The 20,296-nt window shown below is 37.3% G+C and overlaps 1 protein-coding gene across 1 annotated transcript in view; it reads right to left on the reverse strand.

Moving 5' to 3' along the window:
* NEGR1 (neuronal growth regulator 1) overlaps positions 1–20,296 on the reverse strand; it is an 812,346-nt gene that overhangs the window by 155,257 nt on the left and 636,793 nt on the right. Inside the window, exon 6 of the mRNA XM_045802019.2 lies at positions 14,266–14,417. Within this exon, the coding sequence (XP_045657975.1) occupies positions 14,266–14,417 (152 nt within the window). The remainder of the gene's footprint in view (positions 1–14,265; positions 14,418–20,296) is intronic.

Genomic DNA, 20,296 nt, shown 5'->3' on the forward strand with positions numbered 1-20,296 from the left:
GTCTTATCAGCTCCCCTTTGTATTCTCAACATATCATGGACTAGGTATTCAGATAGTCAATACATTGACTAAGCAAACAGATACTCAAGTTTTAAAATTATGACATTACTGGTTAAGTTCACGTCCCAAAGTATGCAGCCTACAAACTATAATTTTCTTGCCTTAAACAGGTAAGAAGAATAAGGAAACAAAACACTTTAAGATATTTTTTGGGGGTAAAAGGAAACAGATCCCCCCTACTTCAAAACAACTCAAAACATGTGTTCCTCTTCCCCTGACTCCGGCCAGGTACTAGGAGAGACAGCACCGAGTCTGGAATCTGTGGTGATGTTAATACGATACACTGAAAATTTTTTATGACCACGTAATGTATTTTTCTCTTTGGCTTCACAGGATTAAACCATCACAAGATAAGCATCCCCCGAGGCCTCACAATTTTGGCCTAAAATGTTGCTTAAGACCTAGTGTAAAGCGGAATGAGGCAGAGTGATAGAGTCAATTTTAAGAGGGAAATGTTTTGCACTGCCGCAAATGTAAACAAGAAACGCTGCATGCAGAGGTGGGCACTTGGGTATGCACGCGCTTATCACAGAGAAAAAATCACAACTCTGTCAGGGCTCATTATATCGATTTGGAGATACTCTATCAAATTATCCCTACCTCACAGTAAAGGAAATCAGAGATGTAACGAGGGGGATTGGAGTTATATAAGAGGTAAAGGAAAGACAACAATGGATGAATTCCTATCAGGCACCAAGGGCATATAAATATATATCTTGTTTAATATAGAAGATCCTCCCACCTCCATGTGAGCAAATATGATTAACCCATTTTACATGAATACACTGAAGATAGAGAGGTTATGTCGTTTGCTTAGAATCTTGTAGTCTGCATAGGCAGAAGCCAAGTTTTCCTTTGTATCCACTCGGGTAAATAGAGGCATGTTGAAATTGGCTTGTCTCAGGTCAGGAGAGCCAGCTGTTAAACCTGAAGGATTGTGAGCAGTTTGCTAAACATTGCTTTTGTTTAAAATTAAGTTACATAGCTTACAATTAAATAAATTATATTAAAAACACGTCATAACTTCTCAAAACTCATTATTTCAAAATTATTTTATGATATTTTTACTATTATCTATGATCTTCAGGTTTTTTACATGATATCTGTACTGTGGAACTATCATACCACGGTGTGATACTGTACATACTTTCCCAACTCTGCACTCAGTGACATCGCTTGGTAGCTTGAAATCTGCATAATGGGGATATCTGCACCATGGAAATGGGCAAACGCTCCAAATTAGGGGTTGATTTTTTGTTATTGTTGTTGATGGTTATACTTAAGAGAATGACGATGAAAATGTTAATGGAAATTAAACATAAACATAAACATAAATATTAAACATAACCATTGTATGTAGCCATTACATCCCAAGTAGAACAAAAAGTTGAGAGAATTTTCTCTCAGGATCTAAAACTGTTATTTGTTTCAGCAAAGAGGTTCTCATTATCATAAATAAAAACAGCAACAGACATTCATGTCAGAATAGCACTCATAGTTGGGATACAACTGCACTTGTCAAATCATGATTGAACTGCAGCCATAGCTGGCTACCGATACATGACTTTGGCAAAAATCAATGAAAGGATTCTATGAAAGGGAACTGACTATATGGAATTTACCGTAAAGTGTATAGCATATTTTATTATCATTTGTAAATTTTGTGACACACATTCTTTTCTACCAACGCACCACTGAATATATAATAGTAAAGCCATAAAATTTTTATGAAAAGACTGAAAAGAAATATGGGGAAGTTTTTGCAAGGTATAAAATTCAATCTATGTTATAATTATAAATATATAAAATAAATACATAAAGATAGGAAGGTTTATGTGAAAATAAAAAGAGTGTTGTGAGGAGGATAGATGATATACAATTAATTTACAGTACAAGGGGGTAAATATGAAAAATAAAAATGCATAACAATAGTCTGCTATGACCTAGAAGGGTACTTATAATTTTTTTGTGCTAATGTTATAAAATATTTTGGAAGGGAAGGGTGGGATGTGTTGTCATAGAATACAATTCTATAGATACCTGTAGAAGGTTCTTTTCTTATATCACAGTAAACATGTTTTGCTTTTTTCTTTAACTGCTGCATCTCGAACTATAAAATACAATGCGTATATGACCTTTCCCTTTAATAGTAGAATATTATACTGCCTTATTTTTCATCAATTTTCATTTTCTCTCAATTTTAGTACACATATCTTAAGATTTGAACTCATCTTTTCAGTCAGAAGAGATTCTCTGAATGAAGCAGTTTTCTCACATCAAAACAAACATAAAAAACAAACAAACAAAAGAGGCTTTGGGCAGCCAATTCCGTGACTGAGACTATTTTTAAAAAGTAAGCCTGCCTTTTCCCAGGAATGTAGGAGAAAATCTTCCTGCAAATTTCAGGCACAACCAGGTTGCTTCCCAAATTGGCCATTTGCACTCCGGGGCTAGAGCTGAAAGTGCACAGAATTGCAGAGTAATTCAATTGCGGGCAGAATCGATGCAAGTGCGAACGCTGCCCTGGTCAGAGGTTGGCCCTTAGGCTGCAACTTAAATCAATTTTGGGTAAGCTAAGTTTGATTACATTTTCGGTGATGAAGCTTTCAAAAGCAATTTTTGAGCTGCCTATTCTGAGGCTGTTTGGTTCTATCCCGAATCTCTATTCCTGGTTAGAGAAGCATCTACTTATCTGTGCTGCTGCTGATAAAGTCCTGGAGTTGAGGAAAAATGAGAGAAAGAAAAAGAAAAAGAAAAAAAAAAAAGAAAAAGAAAAAGAAAAAGAAAAAAAAAGAGGGCATGATCCAGAAAGCATGTGAATCTATAACTAATAATATGTGAATAATAATGCCTTTTATCTTTTCAAGATATGTAATAACAAGAGTAAGAAGGAGAAAGGATTGGGGAATATGCTAACAAAGGGAAAAAAAGTAAGTAACAGACAGAAGATTATGACGATGGTGATGTGTGGCAGTCTAAGAATCTTTTGGCATGTGAGACCTGTTCTTTCAGGTGCTGCTGGCAGGAGGGATGTTGGAGAGATACAGGTGTTTCTGGAGTATGAAGCAAAATGGGTGTAAGCAAGGATGTCACATATGGACTCCAACAGCAATATGCTAACTTGAGAGAAATAAACACTTCCCATTTATCTTTCTCCAGCAGAGTCAAGCCTGCAGAGTTGTACATTCATAGCTTGTGCGTCTTCCTAAAAAATGTGTTTGCCTAGTTAAATAGTTTGATTATAGATATTAGCTACATTTGGGTAAGCATATTATTATAACATAAACTACGGTGCTCCAAAGAAATTATTATTTTTTTGAGAAAATATGAATTTTCCTACAGGTATGACCACTAATTCTTAAAACATGGACTATAATCCTGCCAGTTTTAGAAAAATACTTTGCTAAATCTTGTCTTATGAAGTATTTTAGAAAACTAAAAGTGGACTGAGTGGTGACTCTAATGGTTTTTTGACAAGAATTATGATCTGCCTCACTAATTAGGCTGTTCCACATATGCACTAATTGGATTGATTTAAAAAATCAAAGAAAGGAAACTGAAGAGCATGCAAGTATCTAATACCACATTTTAGAGCTGGGTTACTCGAGTTATTTCTTTACTTTAAAATCATTGAAAGAGAAAGCTGGTTTAAAAAAAAGATAAAATTGGAAAAATTCAACTAACTAAAAATTTCCGGCCATGCCATAGGTGAAATAACATTTCCACGCAAGCAAGTCTTGCTTGATTTATTCAAATCTTACTTAAGTATATACTGGGCAGATATCTAATTTGTGTCTCTGGAGAGAAATCTCAATTGAATTATATTTAGAAGTAAGGAAATCCAGTCCATGCTGAATAGACACATTCAATGAGGACGTGCCATTTCGACTCTCTTCCCCAGCAGCTTTATGGCTACTAAACAGAATTTACAGTTCTTTAGAGAAAGTGTGGCCCATTGAAATATCATTGCTTTCACAATTAATTCTCCCTCTTTTTTCCTTTGTTTGGAACATCAAAACAGAAAAAAAATCCAGTTTCACTTTACTTTTTCTTTTGGTGATGTGCTCTATTAATTATGCTTCGCGTTGCCTGAGGAGAAATGGGAAGTTTAATAATAATGGCACTCAGCACCTCATAATAATCATTTTCTTCACTTATATCTCTGAATCTTATACGAGAGGCCACACTTAACATTTTTCAGAAAAAGAAATCACAGCACCAAAGTGGAGGTGGGGGAGTAGCTCAGACTGCTACCTTGTCATGTGCTCAAACTATCGGATCATGCTTCAAATCTGGTCACCGCTACAGGGAAAGTAATGCATGCTGGGTAAGTATTCTCTAAGAGACTTACTTAGAAATCATTGGGAGGGGAATCACTCACAGCACCTCCAATATGCTTTGTCAGGGAAAAGACTGGGAAAGGCACTACTGAAGGTAGAGGCTGGTAATACCTTTTCTTCAAGCTGGAAATGTTGGCATGTTTCATTTTTACAAAATCTTAATAGCCACAACTCCCATATATACAGGGTCACATTTTGGCCTAATTTGTTATAAGGGTTAGAGTTTTGTGAAATAGCAAGCAAGAAGATCTATTCTAGTGCCTTTTCATAGGTTATTGGCCCACAGAATTGAAACTGTGAACATAAAGGAAATTTCCCTGGAGAGTAAAATTCTTTGTAGAGATGACAAAATGATTAGGCCAGCAGTGCTATTGAGCTAAACTTTATGGAAACTCACCACAGAGCAAAACACATTAAAATACTTTTTTTTTCTGTCAATAAAAAATAATTTCGGGTTCAATGACAAAAATGTACAGAAGGGGAAAATATTGGCAGCCTTTCTACTTTGTTAAGGAGTAAGTATAACTGTTTTTGATAACAGCCAATACATAAATACTACTTCTTTTAAATGTATATAGATTTTTTTAGAATCTTAAAGCATTACAGCTGAAAGAGAATTTGATTATTTATTTTACCCTCCTCATTTTATAGATGAGGAAACTGAGGCCAGAGAGTTAAGTGCTTTACTTAAGGACTTCTCCAAGCAAAGGCAAGAACCTAAATTGCTTGTCTCTTAGGCTAGGACCCCTAATCAAATTTTATGGTTAATTTTGAAACTCCTTTTGATTTTTCAATATCTTTTTGGTAGCTAATTCCCACAAACCTGCTACATTTCAAGGCTGATCAATGACAGCAGCAAATACCAAAGCTGCATTCTCCCTTTGGCATTTACTGACCCTTTGTCAACCATGGGGATGTATGTGTAGCCTTAGTAGCTCGAGGATGCAGCTGTCAAATTGCCTCTTAACCTGAGAGAAACACATCAGTAGAGTAATTAATCTTGTACAACCCTCTCTATCAACCTGACCACTTTTTTTCATCATTACAAGTGAATGCTTATGTGCATGGCTGATTTAATTAATAATTCTAATAAAAAAGACAGTATCATAGTGATATACAGAAGTACATGAATAAATGAATTAAAGAAGCAGTGTGGTTCTCGAATATCCAGTGAGATAAAGTTACACGGTTACTGGGGTTACAGAGACTGAGCTTCACTGGTTACCCTTCAATGCTTCGACCATCCATATCGGAGAGGAAAGAAAAGGAAACTGACATTTAATGAGGCACCGTATTAACTGTTTCACACATCCCGTATCGTTTGATCTTCACCATGACTGGATAAAAAGAAGTTATCTCCCCTATTTTATAGATGAGACAACTGAAGTTTAAAGATTGGGATTGTGAGAACTGTTCAACATCCCAAACGGGGGACGACAGCTTCGACTCAGGTCTGTTTGCTTCCAAAGCTTTTGGTAGTTGGCGTGTGTAGTGGAAAGAGCACTGGAACAAGGGTAGGAAAACCTAAGCCAGTTCTAGTTTTAGATCTGCTGTGGCAATATACAAATTTGAGTTCCCTCATCTATAACATGAAAGAACTGGTCTAGACGGAAAGTTTTCAAACCTAATCTTGGGAAACCCTGTGGCTTTTTGACGGGCCTCAGGGTCACTGTGCAGTGTGATATGGAGGAAAAAGACAGGACTTTCCACATTTGCCTCCAAGTCAACCAAATGAACTCCAGTTTTATCTTTGTTATATATTAAGGGCTTGTATCAGGTTTTATCTGGGGAAAGAAAGGAATCCACTGCTTTAAAAACTTGGGGAAAGGGGCGCCTGGGTGGCACAGCGGTTAAGCGTCTGCCTTCAGCTCAGGGCGTGATCCCGGCGTTATGGGATCGAGCCCCACATCAGGCTCCTCCGCTATGAGCCTACTTCTTCCTCTCCTACTCCCCCTGCTTGTGTTCCCTCTCTCGCCGGCTGTCTCTATCTCTGTCGAATAAATAAATAAAGTCTTAAAAAAAAAATAAAAATAAAAATAAAATAAAAACTTGGGGAAAAACCAACTAGGTAACATCTGAGACTACTCTAGCTTTCACGTTCTGTCATTTGACATGGCTAACTAAAGCACCGTTAGCATTCGTATTTGGCTCTTGTGAATGGTGGTTTGGTGAACTGGGGCACCACAGCTTCCAACAGCTACTCTGACTACTTCAACCTGTTGGAGTCGTCTCTCATGTATGGCACTGAATGACTATTTTGTGTCTAGCTTCTTGAGAACACTCAAAGCTTCTAGGAATGAGGCCAGGGAGGAAAAACTCTTCTTGCTTCACTCATACTGCACTTCAGCAAATTTGTGTACATCCATTATGTGCATGACGATTATGCATGTGTGTCTTTCCGTTTAGCAGAGTGCCGTTCAGTAGGTTGATGTAGCAATATCAAAGTCTACCTACAACTGAAAACCTAATTTTTGCCAAATATTTATTACTGGAACATCCAGGAAAGGCTTTCCATTAACGTCTTCAAGCTGTGAGGATAAAGCTAGTTGGCTCACGTAGCACACTGTCTTCAATAATCACCAAGTCTAAATTTATTACTGCCTCTTTCAACCAAAATGAAATTCCTATCTCTTTTAAGCTCCAGGAGGGGAGATCAATTTCAATCTAAAATATGAATCATTCAAATTTGTGGTATCACCTTTCACATGGAATCAGGGTTCATTATAATACACAAAAGTAACAGAGAGTCCATATGGTTGCTTACTGGCATGTGGGGACATTTGAAGCAAGCAGAGAGCCGAAATATTACTTGCAAGGGCACAGCTGGCTCCATATTCAACAAATCAGTCAAAAAATAACGTTTGCCTGCCTCAGTCGGATCTAAACAAGGAAAAACTGTTATGCCAGCCACATTCTTACTTTCTCCAATAGCCTCTTCCATTTTCCTCTTGGATACCAGCTACTGACTTTTTCTTTAATCTCAAAAAGAAGGTGTCCATCAAATTAAACAGACTGGTAAGAAATATCCTCTAACATGAAAGGAGATTTTCCAGAAACTTAAATAGCACTGATTGTATAAAACATTTGAAATTGGAACTTCATTATTGTCTCCGCAGGGTTGCTAAGGCAGGGAAAAGACAAAGTTTTGGTGAGTTCTTTGAATATTTTATGTGTAATATTTCTGAGGCAAATGCTTTGTTATTGGAATAAATGTGTATGCGTGTGTATATGTGTGCACACACACACAGACACACACACACAAGAAAAGGAGGGAAGTCCTTATTGCATCAATTGGACCTATATTCCAGCAATAGATTTGACACCCCACTTTTGGAAACACATGAAAGAGGAACTTGGCACCCACACACTGCAGCAGTATTACTGCTATCTATGTAGGCCTGTACTCAAAGACTCTATTAATATTAAAACTTGACTTGTCCCAAATATTTTCATATATTAGGTCTCAGGACAAAAGTGTATTAAACCAAAGCTGTGTGAATTTTAAGCACTTTATGTGGCTAAGATATTTTCCTTCTCTTCTCTTATTTCCCTTTAGATTGTGATTCTCTGTGTCTTATAATGAATATCTTTTTTTTAAAGAAGGGGGAAACAAAGCATATACAACATATTTTACCTATAGAAATGATTTCTATTGGTTACTAAATTACAATCAACTAATGGTGTAAATTTGATGAATTGGACCCATAGATGGCAGGATGGGATCATTCAGTTCACATTCTTTAAGGGGAAGACTTAAAGGAATCATCTCTTTCAGTTGCTCATGTTTAGGAAACAAAAAACGCAACTGAAAAATATAAAATCCCAAATAATTCTGAATCCCAAATTTTGTACTCAATAAGGAATTTTTGCTATGAATAGTTGGCATGCTGTCATCTTTATTAATTTTGTTAAAGCACTTGTTCCCTGAGGCTGATCTATATTGATCTACAGATATTTTCTCTCTCTCTCTCTCTCTCTCTCTCTCTCTCACACACACACACACACACACACACACACACACACACACACTAAGAGACGTTTTCAATGCAGGCATGTTCAACGCAGGTTATATTTCAGAAATTTCTGGACAGATCTGCATAAATTTTGTTTTCCCCTAACTTGAGAAGTTATATATTCTTTACCTAAAGTAATTCTACTGATGAAGTTACTAACATCTCTGCTTAGAATTAGAGTCCTCTTACCATTACAGTCGAAAGCCTTCAGGCCATGGAAGGCAAAGGGGTTTAAGGTGACTTCATTTTAAATCAGTCCTTTCTTATTTCTCTGGGACTGAAGAATGATGTGAGAAAAGAGGCTAACAAACTGAGAATGAGGGAGGCTTGCAGAAGAGCAAGAAGCATGGGAAGGATGATTCACCAAAGAGCTACTGAATCTTTGCTGGTCGGGAAGTGGTTGACATACACATGGCCGTTGGACCTGTTAATCATAAAGCAAGCCCCGAAAATTCAGACCAGCTGCTATAGCGTCAAGGCAGATCATCAGCCTGTGTTCTTCCTTTCAGTGGTTGGTTTTCAGACTTTTCCTATCTGCTGTAGCATTGGACACTGACAACTATCCTCTTCTTGAAGGAGTCTCCTCCTGCAGCTTCTGTGACACTGATCCGCCTCTGACATCTCTGTCCACACTGAATCCACAAGCTCCTACAGGATGTTTCAACTCTTCTGCTCATTCCTCAATGCTGATTTTACTTGGATTTTGGTCCTTGCTCATCTTTTTGCTATACATGACTGACATGACCACCTCCATTCTGATAACTTCCAAATCATATCTTCATTCTGGACTTTACATGCAGCTACCTACTGGACATTGCCTCCGGCTGAGGCACTTTTCTTCTTTCAATCTCTACCTTCTCCCCAAATCTGAAAATGTTAATCCTCTTCTCATGTTCTATCCTGGTTAATCTTACCCAACTAAATGTTGGGAATTACTTAGATTCCTACAGTTCCTTTTGTATTCTCTCCACATTTGGCCATTAACTCCTCTCTCCTAATTTCTCTCCACTCTTTCACCCCTGCCCCTCTTTTTGTGCAATTATCCTCTTGTAAGTCTAATACCTGGGTTTAGCCCTCATGTTACCTAAGAATGTCTTTCAGAAAGAAAATCTGTTCATATTCTTCCTTTATTAAAAATCCTTCAGTGGCTCTCCAAAACCAGAAGGATAAAGTCCAAGCTCATTTGCAGCCCTTCCTGTCCTTATTCTACCAACTTGTCCAGCCATCTCTCAATACTCTCTTCTCCCACCTTTTACTCTAACCATATAAAGATACTATCATGTCTTCAAATGTATCAGATTGTTTCATACTGCCATGTCTTTATAGTAGTTGCTTCATATAGAGTATTCCCACTCCCAGCCCCCTGAGCATTTCACTCTCAGGCTCAATCCTATCACGTCTTTTGTTCAAGGGTTATCTCTACAGCTCACATCAGTCACTGAGACTGAGTTGATCATTCTCTCATTTGTGCCACTGTACACTGTGCTCATGATTGTTCTTGAATGAACTCTGCAAACTTCTGCCTTTCCAAATGACACAATGGTGGCTAAAATGGTATTTTTAGTTGTATCTTAGTTATAATTCTCATAGTGATATTACCTACTCTGGGCGACGGTCCTTTCAAGGCCCTCAAAACCAGATTAAGAGCCTCTTCTCTGCCCTAGTACACTACCGTTTCTGCACTGCATTACAGTTGTCTGTTTCTTATCCCTCTCCTCTCATTCATCTGAGAATCTCTGAGGATCGTTTCCAGATCTATTAATTCTTTTCTTTTCAACATTGAGCACAGTGCTTTGTACACTGTAGGCAGTCAATATAGATAGATAGATAGATAGATAGATAGATAGATAGATATAGATATAGACATTGCTATTGAATAAATCATTTGAGCCTGAAAATAGAACAGTTGTTTTAGTTTTGCCTTACTCTTTGAATCTCCTAGATGTTTGAACTTCTATGCAGTAAACATCATATTTAATCTGGAATTAGTGCCACAAAGTCTGGTTCATGCACTGACCAAGCACAAGGTTAAGTTACAAGCTAGATTTGGGACATTATTTCAGATTTGCATGCCTTCTCCCTGGCTTGCCAGGGACAGTTTACTATCTAAACCCTTGGTAAAGTGTTGGGCACTGGGTTAACAAATAAGGTCAGCCATCTATATCTTGCTTTGGAACTGAGTGCTCTTAAGGGATACACACACACACACACACACACACACTGGCTAACATTTATTGCTTACTTTGTTCCAGGCTGAGTAATAAATGCTCTACATGCATCATCCCATCTAATTTTTATCCTATAGGTGGGAGCTAGTATTGCCCTCATTTTATCAATGAATTAACGGAGGCTTTGGCATTTGCTTACTCAAAGTCACACATAACTAATATGTAATAAAACTGGGATTCAAACCAACGCCTGCTTGACTCATTTTATGTGAAACACACACACACACACACACCGAAGAATGTTGCATTCTTTTTTTTTTTTTTTTTTGATGGTCTTAGTTATAGCAAAGCTCTAAATTATTCTTGCCTTCTTGCCTTCTGTCTTCTTGGTGATCTAGGAAATGCAGGTTGTTACAAACCAGGAGTAGACTGTATCAGTCCAAGATTTACCCTAAACAGTTATGGATGGGGAGCTGATTCCTGGTGGCTAAAGCACTGTTAGAAAGCTATTATCAATCAGTTTGAGGGTTTGCTATGTATAAATACTATACTAGGCAACTCACATTTCTGATAACCCTGTCTTTGAGTGTATGAACTATCAGGGATACAAACCATGAAAACTGGAAATTTTCTTATTCAGGCATGTTCCAAATACCACCATGTACACAAGTGGCAGACTTTTTGGAGCCTATTTCTTTTCTTTTGGATAAGAAAATGGGCAAGCTAGTTTTACACACTCCCTTAAGTATAGGAAGGGCTGATATCCAGCAATAGATTTTTAACAGCTGGTCATAGGCCAATACTAGATCAGCTTAGGACTGGATTCTAGTCTCGGATCAATTTAGAGCTTGAAGACTCTCCCATGCACAGACCTTGTGAAGATCTGAAGAAGCTCTTCTCAAGTGATGTAGTGCACTTTTCAGCTAGTATCAGGTGGACTTCAAGAAAGCTGCCTTTCCCCATAACATAGTTTGTAGATTCACAATGCCTGTGTTGGATAACTGTACCATCCAGAGAGATTTAAAATGCCATAAAAATGTGTGTTTAAATGTCCCTGACTCTCACTTTTATACGTTTTCAGTCAAACATTGAGTCCATTCATCTTTCACATACTTAAATTTCATATCTGGTGTATGTTGTTTACATCTAAACACTTGTTTTAAAAAGTTTTATATGTTGAAGAATAGCACCCTAAATTATTAAAGAAAAGTTGATAAAAAAACACAAGAAGGACACATATGTTACATGTAGAGGTTTAGCTTTGGAAGAGTATGTTGCAAAAGATGCAATTTATCTTTCACTCCGTTGATGCTTTTATGTTCATAGCAAGAGACAGGGAAATGTTAAGAGTTAAAAACTTGGGCTCTAGAGCAAGACACTTAGGGATTCAGGGTTTTGTTCTGTCACTTATCAACCATTTGACTTTGGCCAAACTTTTAATCTCTCTTCATCTTAGCTTCCTCATTTGTAAGGAGGAAATTAAAGAATTTACCTCTTTGGATCACATGAGAATTAAATGAACAATTCATATAATGAGATTAGAATGGTATCTGGTCTACAGTAAGCTCACAATAAGTGTTACTTGTAATCCTCCTGCTATTGCCTTGCATATCTAGAGATCACAAATATACGTTTCATTCATTCATTTATTCATTAGCCATTTAATCACTTATTCAATGTCTAACAAATTCATTTATTCCCCAAAGATTTATTGATTACCTATTAAGTAGCAAGCACCATGCTTGGTGATATGGGAGATAACATCATGAATCAGGTATTGATCTTATATTCTTAACAAACATGATTTGGTGGAGAGAGATGAAAAGCATATAAAAATAATTATTGTACAAAGTAGAGATACTCAGTGCAGTAAGAGCTTCAGATGAGGCCATACAAGAGTTCTGAATATACAGACATTCCTTCTGACTTCTAGGGCTACGCTCATAATTACAGATAAGATTTGCATATTATGTCTTTGTTGACAAATTAATCAGACTGTGCTAGTATTTCACAGCACCTCTACATCCAGGAAGCCAGTGGCAAAGGGAGATGATTAGAGTCCATTCTAAAGACACCATGCTTAGAAGCCCTTTCAGCGGTGCATATTTCCAAATGATTGCGTTAAGGTTGCCAGAGCACTACAAACACTTAAGCAAGTGACATTTGTTTCTAATTTGTCACATTCATTAATGTTTCAGTTTCAAAAATGAGAATGTGATTTAGAAATTTAAATAGCAAAAAGTTAATGTGTTGTTCAGCCTTAAATTTTTCTTTACTTTGCCTTTTTAATTCATTTATTCTTTCAGGTTCTTGAATATTTAAATCATTTAAAATATTAATTGTATATCAAAGAAGTATCAATATTTACATTAAATTGGAATTCACACTGCTCTGTAATATTTTTAATGGTTTATATTATTCATAATTACACTAAATAAATCATCCTCATGGAAGAAATTTAAACAAGTTTATTATTCTATGGCTACTGCATGGCAAGCAGTGTTTTTCAGAGTGGGGGGTATTAAGAAATATTAAGTAATATTAAGCTGAAGGTAATAAGTGATGTGTTGTTTTTAAGGTGAGCAAATCCTTTTCAAGTGATTATTTTCTACTAACAACTACTATATTTTATTTGACATCAGAGGTACTTAAATTGTGGTAATTCCAAGTTCATAAATCATGAAACTTCTTATAGTATATTTTTTAGTAGTAGAAGTATTATATATCCCATCCTCACTTCTGCAAAATGGAAGTGATCGTGTCTGTGGTGAATTACACAATATCCTCATTTTTCAGAGACAGCATATTATCACAGGATGATAACATAAATATATGTATGTCAGCTTACTATAAAAATATTAACTATAAAAGATAAGGATAATTCAGATAACTTTGTGGAACTGAAAAGACAGTATATTCTGTCTAATCTTTTTTGAACATTTTGAGAAATACTCCACTTAAAAATTAGGACTTTTTTATGGTTATGAAAATGTGTTGTTTATTCAGCTCTTAAAAAGCTCTACAAGTAATTATAGAAGAAAACATCAGCTTAGGTTTCTCTCCCTTCAACTAATCCTCATGTTTGTTCTTCCTTTTTCACTTCCAGTCCTTAGGAACCAAGGTACATTAGAAATACAGTATTTATTTTAGCAAAACCTTAAGTTGTATTTCAAATACAGTTTTGAGTAAAAACATGATCTATATGGATAAAATACTCTGTCCAAGATCATTTACTTACTCTTTCATTTTATATATGGCATGTGAAATTCTCACTATTCCAAGATGAATGTCTAAAGAAAACCAACCAAGAGTAAATTCAACCGAAATTAACCTATGCTTAAGGATAATGTAACATATTTTAAAAACAAAGCAAAACGAAAACAAACAAAAGCCCACCAAACCATCTTCCGTCAGAAGACATTTTTCAGTGGGTCCTATTATTTACATAATTCTTCCCTTTTCTGCGCTCTAAGACATTTTTCTAAACACATGTAGACTTCAATAGGGATTCAAAAATTCTCAAACACCCATACCATTTAGGGGCCACGTTTCCTCTGTGTAGGCATGTGTCACATCAGGCTGAGTTCTAAAATCAACATACACCATTCTCAGGTTTTATCTCTGCTGATGGACAGGAGCCAAGGGGCCCTCCCCGGAGCATTTTGGCAACACTGTGTTACTTACGGTTGAGAGGCAGGCTCGCATTGGTTGTGCCTAGCTTGTTGGCAGCCACGCAAGTATAGTTGCCGAAGTGCTCCTGTGTCACATTGGTAACAGTGAGAATGGATCTTGTGCTAAAGTTTTGAATAATGATTCCTTGTTGGCCATTGAAGAGCCTAGAAGACAAAATAAACTCTAGGTAAATAGGCATCGTGAATACCATTTTTAGTTTTAGCTTCATTGTGGTTGTCATGGCAACCCATAGTCAGTTTTGTCCACATTCGTGTTAGCATAGAATGTAATAATGGTGCAATTATATTTTCCTTACATTAGTAGATATCGGGGAGGAGGAGCCGTTTGACAGCCGTAGATTGTTACTATGGGATGATTTGTGCTCTACAGCACACTGAATTTATATTTCCTCATGTCCTATTCATACATTGATTCGTATTTTAGAAAACTAAACACACCACAGCAATGGCATCTCATCTGTTAGTCGAGAAAGAGTAAAACAAATTAAATATGATTTTATTAAAAACACAAACTGATGGTTTCTAAAACCATCAGGACATTAAGATGGTTCTGAGTCTAGGGTCATACCACTTTGCTGCAGCTGTACATGACCCAGACAGGCGACTTGCTGTTAAACCTAGAAAAAAAGCAGCAGTCTAGCATTGAGAAGAGTATTTCAAATTGAGTCTCATCTTGGCCACATACTAGGAATGTGGCTGGGAAAGTCCTCTAACATTTCTGGGCCTCGATATGTTTCAAATTTTCCCCGATTCCACACTGACTACCCAAAAATCTCTCTCCAGGCTTACCAGCAGAGGTCTCACTCTCCAGTAGGCAGAGCTACTTCTGTTCTCAGGGCTTGCCATGCCCACTCCTGCTTCATTCTTTTCCTGATCTGCGTCCAATGGTCACCAGCCCCTTGTATATCTGCCAGCTGGATCCTTCCCTCCTCACTCAGGTCTGATCTGTGTCTTATCTTTCCTACTCTAATGCACCTTAAGTGACTCTTCCCTCTCTCTCTCTCTGCATGTTTCTCTCAAAATTGCTGTGGGATTTTTAAAAGTCACATTCTTGCATTGTTCTCTGTAGCAGTTTCTGGGCACACAGGTCTTTTCAACCCAAATAAATTGAATTGCTTTAAATTCCTCAAAAGGCAGGGCCATATGGACATACTTAATTTTATATTTGAGTCCTGTATACACTTAATAGTACAAAAAAATAGTTCAGGGCGCCTGGGTGGCTCAGTCAGTTATGTGTCTGCCTTCGGCTCAAGTTGTGATCTCGGAGTCCTGGGATTGAGCCCCGCGTCATGTCGGGCTTTCTGTTCAGTGGGGAGTCTGCTTCTCCCTCTCCCTCTGCCTCTCCTTTACTGTGCTCTCTCTCTTGCTCTCTCTCCCAAATAAATAAAATCTTAAAAAAAAAAAAAAAAGCAAATAGTTCATAGATCAACAGAGTTGGGGTGACATCCCCAAAACACAGGGATTGGTAAACCCCCTCAAGAAATTCTCTTTCTAAATAAGAATTCTGAAATAATGAGGATGCCAACCAGATGATAACGTCTCCCTAACTAACCCCAAAGTTTACGATGAAAAGATGTGCTGATCACAATATGGGCTACGTAAGCTCATAGCCCAAATGGCATGGTATTTTTTCCTCCTTAATATGTTCAAGTTTTAGTACTAAATATTTCTTTAATCATGAAGATGCTAATACATGGCATTCCCCTGAGAGTTTAGGTTGAACTCCTTTGCATTACGTTATGTGACTTGCATCTGAATTAAGATAAAATATCCTGCAGTTACATGCAGATTAAAATAAGCAGCCATGCTTGATTACTCTGGGAATTGCTTATATTTCATGTAATAGCTGAATTTGACTTATCCAAAACTCAAACTTTAATCAGATTAATAAAACTTTGAGTTAAATAAACATTGAAAAACTTTAACTTGAGCAATAAACCTAATGATCTGCAACTCTGACACAAGAAAATAGGGCATAAAATATCAAGGATATGGCAGTTTTTACTCTCCTGTCTCGTATTGCAAATCTATCAACATTTATGCCGAAATACCATCGTGATTATTGCATATTTTCCTACATCACATTAGTAACTTTATTTTGAACCAACTAGTATACACTATGTATAAAAATTCACAGCTTCGTTGTCCAGAGAGCTTTGGCATTATGGCTCAAATCTATCTGCCCATGTCTACACTATGGACACATTCTCCGGAGGACTCAGCAACTCCCTGGACTATGAAATCCCCATTGTGCCCCACCTACCAAAACTGAGATTCATTTTGTTGCTAAAGAACTAAGAAGAAATTAGTCAGGGTCTTCATTTGGCTAGACTCTGGGGAGAAAAATCTCAAGAGAGTAGAGTCAGTAACATGCCAGCATTGTTTACTTATGTTCTTTCAGGCTGTCTTTCTGAGTTGCCTTCTAATTTTCTGCCCTTCAATGTGCCTGAAGGCAAAGCCCCAGATGTTGCTAAATCATGCAGCATATCCACACTCGTGTGTGTAGACCTATTCTTGGCCTCTGGCCAGCGCTGCTGTGTGCATCCTTACACACAGAGGGGCACGTCAATGGCACAGCAGCGGCAGCAACTCCTGCTGCTCCCTCAGCCTGGCAAGTGGTGATGGCCAATAAAAAAGAAAAGTTATCTTCCCTGGGGGGATGTACTTCCCTCTAGAGGAAGCTAGCTTTCTGAGATTACTGGAGAAGTCCAAAACTTACTTTATTCTAGAGTGGGGAGTTTTAGAAATGCTGACTCCTCAAATACCCTGTAAGAACCTATCTTTACCCAGTAGATGGCTGAGACAGACTTTCCAAAGCTGACCTTGAGGGAGAATGACTTCTGAGATGGTATGTATCTCTGGAGGTGTACTTCTGTGATTTTCCTGCAGGAATCCTGAGGGTCCATGGGGTGAGGGGCTTTCTCAGTTATTCAAAATAATTCTGAAAATTGTCACTGCTACAAAGATGAGTCCTATGCTTAAGTGCTTAGTGACTTGGCTGGGCAACCAACACATGTTTTTGAAGATCTTTGGAGGCCCTTCAGAAGGTCAAAGCTGAAGAGAAGAATCAATCAGACAAATAGGTGTTTATAACTGAGTTTATGTTGGTCACAATGAGGACCCTGTTAAGATGAATACTTCTACCCTTAGTTACTGGATATAGAAATTTGAACCAAACTTATAAGTCTCACACTTATCATGTCCCTCCCTAATGTAATTTCAATCTTTGGCTAAAAACAAATAAAAAGAAGAGCTCTTTAATTGATGATTTTTTTTTCTTTATGAAGTTTTATTAGAAAATGGTTGGATATGGTTATATTTTCTGTAAACAGAATCATTTTTTATCAATAAAAACATATATTTGACAAATTAAATTGTTATTCTGTGTTAAAGAAAATTCTTGATAGCTTTCAAACATGCACATATCAGCTTATTAATAGAATGACCCTGGCCCCACTGAATTTTTCATATCCATCCCAGACTTGTTTGAAACCAGACTTCCTTAAATCAGTGATGTGAAATCTTGAAGTGACAACTCAAGCAATAGTTCACAATACACCTTGCAATAAAACCAGAGAACTAAATCCAGAATATTGCCTTATTTGGAGTTCTCTCCTTTCCCCTAAATACTTAAGTCTTTCAAGTCCTAAAAGAATCATTCTTGTATTGACTTAGATTACAGAATAAGAGATATTTTCTTAGAGTCCCTCCCCACAAAACAAGACAAAACAATTTTGTTGAACTAATAGTTAAATACAGTATTCCTTCCCTTGGAAGTAGATCAGCAGCATTTGGTGCTTGCTTAGGAATTCCTGAGCATTTTTATTTTTTGCATTTTTACCTTCCAGTGGACCCCACGGCTATGAGAACCTTCTATTACTATGGACCTAGAGGTCCTCTACCCTCTACCCCAAACTACCTCTAAGGTAGTTTGTTCTATCCCACTTGGATCAGAATGTTTGTGTCCTCCCCAAATTCATCTGTTGAAAACCTAAGCCCCAAAGGTGATGGTATTAGTGGGTGGGGCCTTTGGAAGGTGTTTAAAAATCATGAAGGTGAAACCATGATGAATGGAATTAGTGCTCCAGAGAGCTCCCATAGCCTCTTCTGTCACGTGAAGATGCAATACGGTTTGTGTGACCCAGAAGAGGACCCTCCCCAGACTATGCTTGCTCCCTGATCTTGGACTGTTAGCCTCCAGAATTGTGAGAGAACTTTCTGTTGTTTATAAGCCAACTAATCCATGGTAATTTGTTATAGCAGGCCTAGATGGACAAAGACACATACTGAGGACCATTGCCCTCACTCTTCTTCCTTCTGCCTTTCCTTAATGCCTCATAAATCTGTGAATGGCAGGCTATCTGCCCCACCAGCAGATGATGTAGGCAACTCATAAATAGCACAGCCTGACCAACTGACTAGTTCTGAATTAGAATAGACCCTTACATTTTCAAGTGTCAGGCAGAAAGAAGTACCACATAGAAAGCATGCTAATAACTAAGGATATTTTTATAGTGGACTCATGAAATGTTCACGAAATTTACAATCACAGCCTCTCTCAGGCAGTAACTAGGATGGACAGAAGAGTCCACTGCAACACCCAACAGTGAAACTGACCACAAAGCCACTGGCACTGATTGTTAAGATTGCAAAAATAAATAGCACAGCTATACCAGACCTCATTCATTTTATATATGAATCGTGCCTCATGGCACATTTTGTTTACTATCTGTTTGTTACTATCTGTTTACTATCTGCCTTTCCAGATCAGGAGCAACAATAAATACTCTGGAGAAACAAGCTTTCACGTGCAAATAGTCACTGAAATACTTCATTGCTAATATAGGATACATACATAAGTGTATCAGGCAACAATATTTAAAATATTAAAGTCATCTGATATAAGAGTGGGAGAGGTGTTCTCAAATGATAATCTTTTATCAGACTAGACTTACAAGGAAATGTGATAACATTATATCATGTTATATAACTGGATAAGATTATTATGGTCTTATCAATTGATCTTAGGGTGGCAGTATAGCAGAGACAGAAGACAGTAGGGGACAAAAGGGAGTTCTTGAATCATAAGAATTATAAGTACAAAGAAAAGGAATGTTACTTCCAACAATGGATCACAGGCTTTTGAGTTCCAAGGGGTGGTATGAGATAAGGATAAAACTCAAAAAAAAAGAGCTTCAGAAAGAGTCATTGTTGATAGTAAAAATGTCACAGGTACTACGATCTTAATGGAAATAAGTTTTATTTGGTCATCAAATGATGATTAAATACTTCCTATGGTGAAGGCATTGACTTAAGAACCAAAAGGGGGGAAAAAGACAAAGAGGACACTCTATCTAAGGACCTTGGCTACACTTAAATATGTGAAGATGACACTGAGATGGCATACAGGTCATTGCACAACATATCTCAATGACAGAATTCTAGCTTACATATATTTTGGCTCTGAATCACGGCTGTATTTCTCATCTTTTTAATGTAAGCCGGAATGCTTTATGTATGTGGAAAATGTTAGTTGTTCTCATCTTTATGACTGAAGTAACCTAACATTAAAGAATTTCAACATCGTACAAAAAATGTTTGGTGTGAGGTGTGTGGGAAACTGACATTCAGAAAACATTTAAGCATTTTCAAATGTATGTCAACTAATCTTCATAGCAACCCTAGGAGGTAAGCTTTACTAGTCCCATTTTACAGACGAAAAGAAAAAAGTTTAGAAAGACTAAGTTAACTTGTCCTCTATCATCGGGTAAGTGGTAGAACCAACATTCAAACCCAGATCTTCTGACTCTTGGTATTGTCCCAGAGTAGCAACTGGTATTCAAATCATTAAATGGAAACCAGTATTTGAGTTTGGAAAGACAAGGCAGAAATCATGAGTGGTATAAGAAAATTAAGTCAAGCCAGGGAATAGAAAGAGTGGAGCTAAACAACCAAGTAATAATATGGTATCTGCACCAGAAAAGACAGATCCAATCCATGGGGTGAATATAATGGGACAGAAA

Source organism: Ursus americanus, chromosome 12 (assembly GCF_024610735.1).
Source record: "Ursus americanus isolate L20-20 chromosome 12, mUrsAme1.1.p, whole genome shotgun sequence".
NCBI classification, from domain to species: Eukaryota; Metazoa; Chordata; class Mammalia; order Carnivora; family Ursidae; genus Ursus; species Ursus americanus.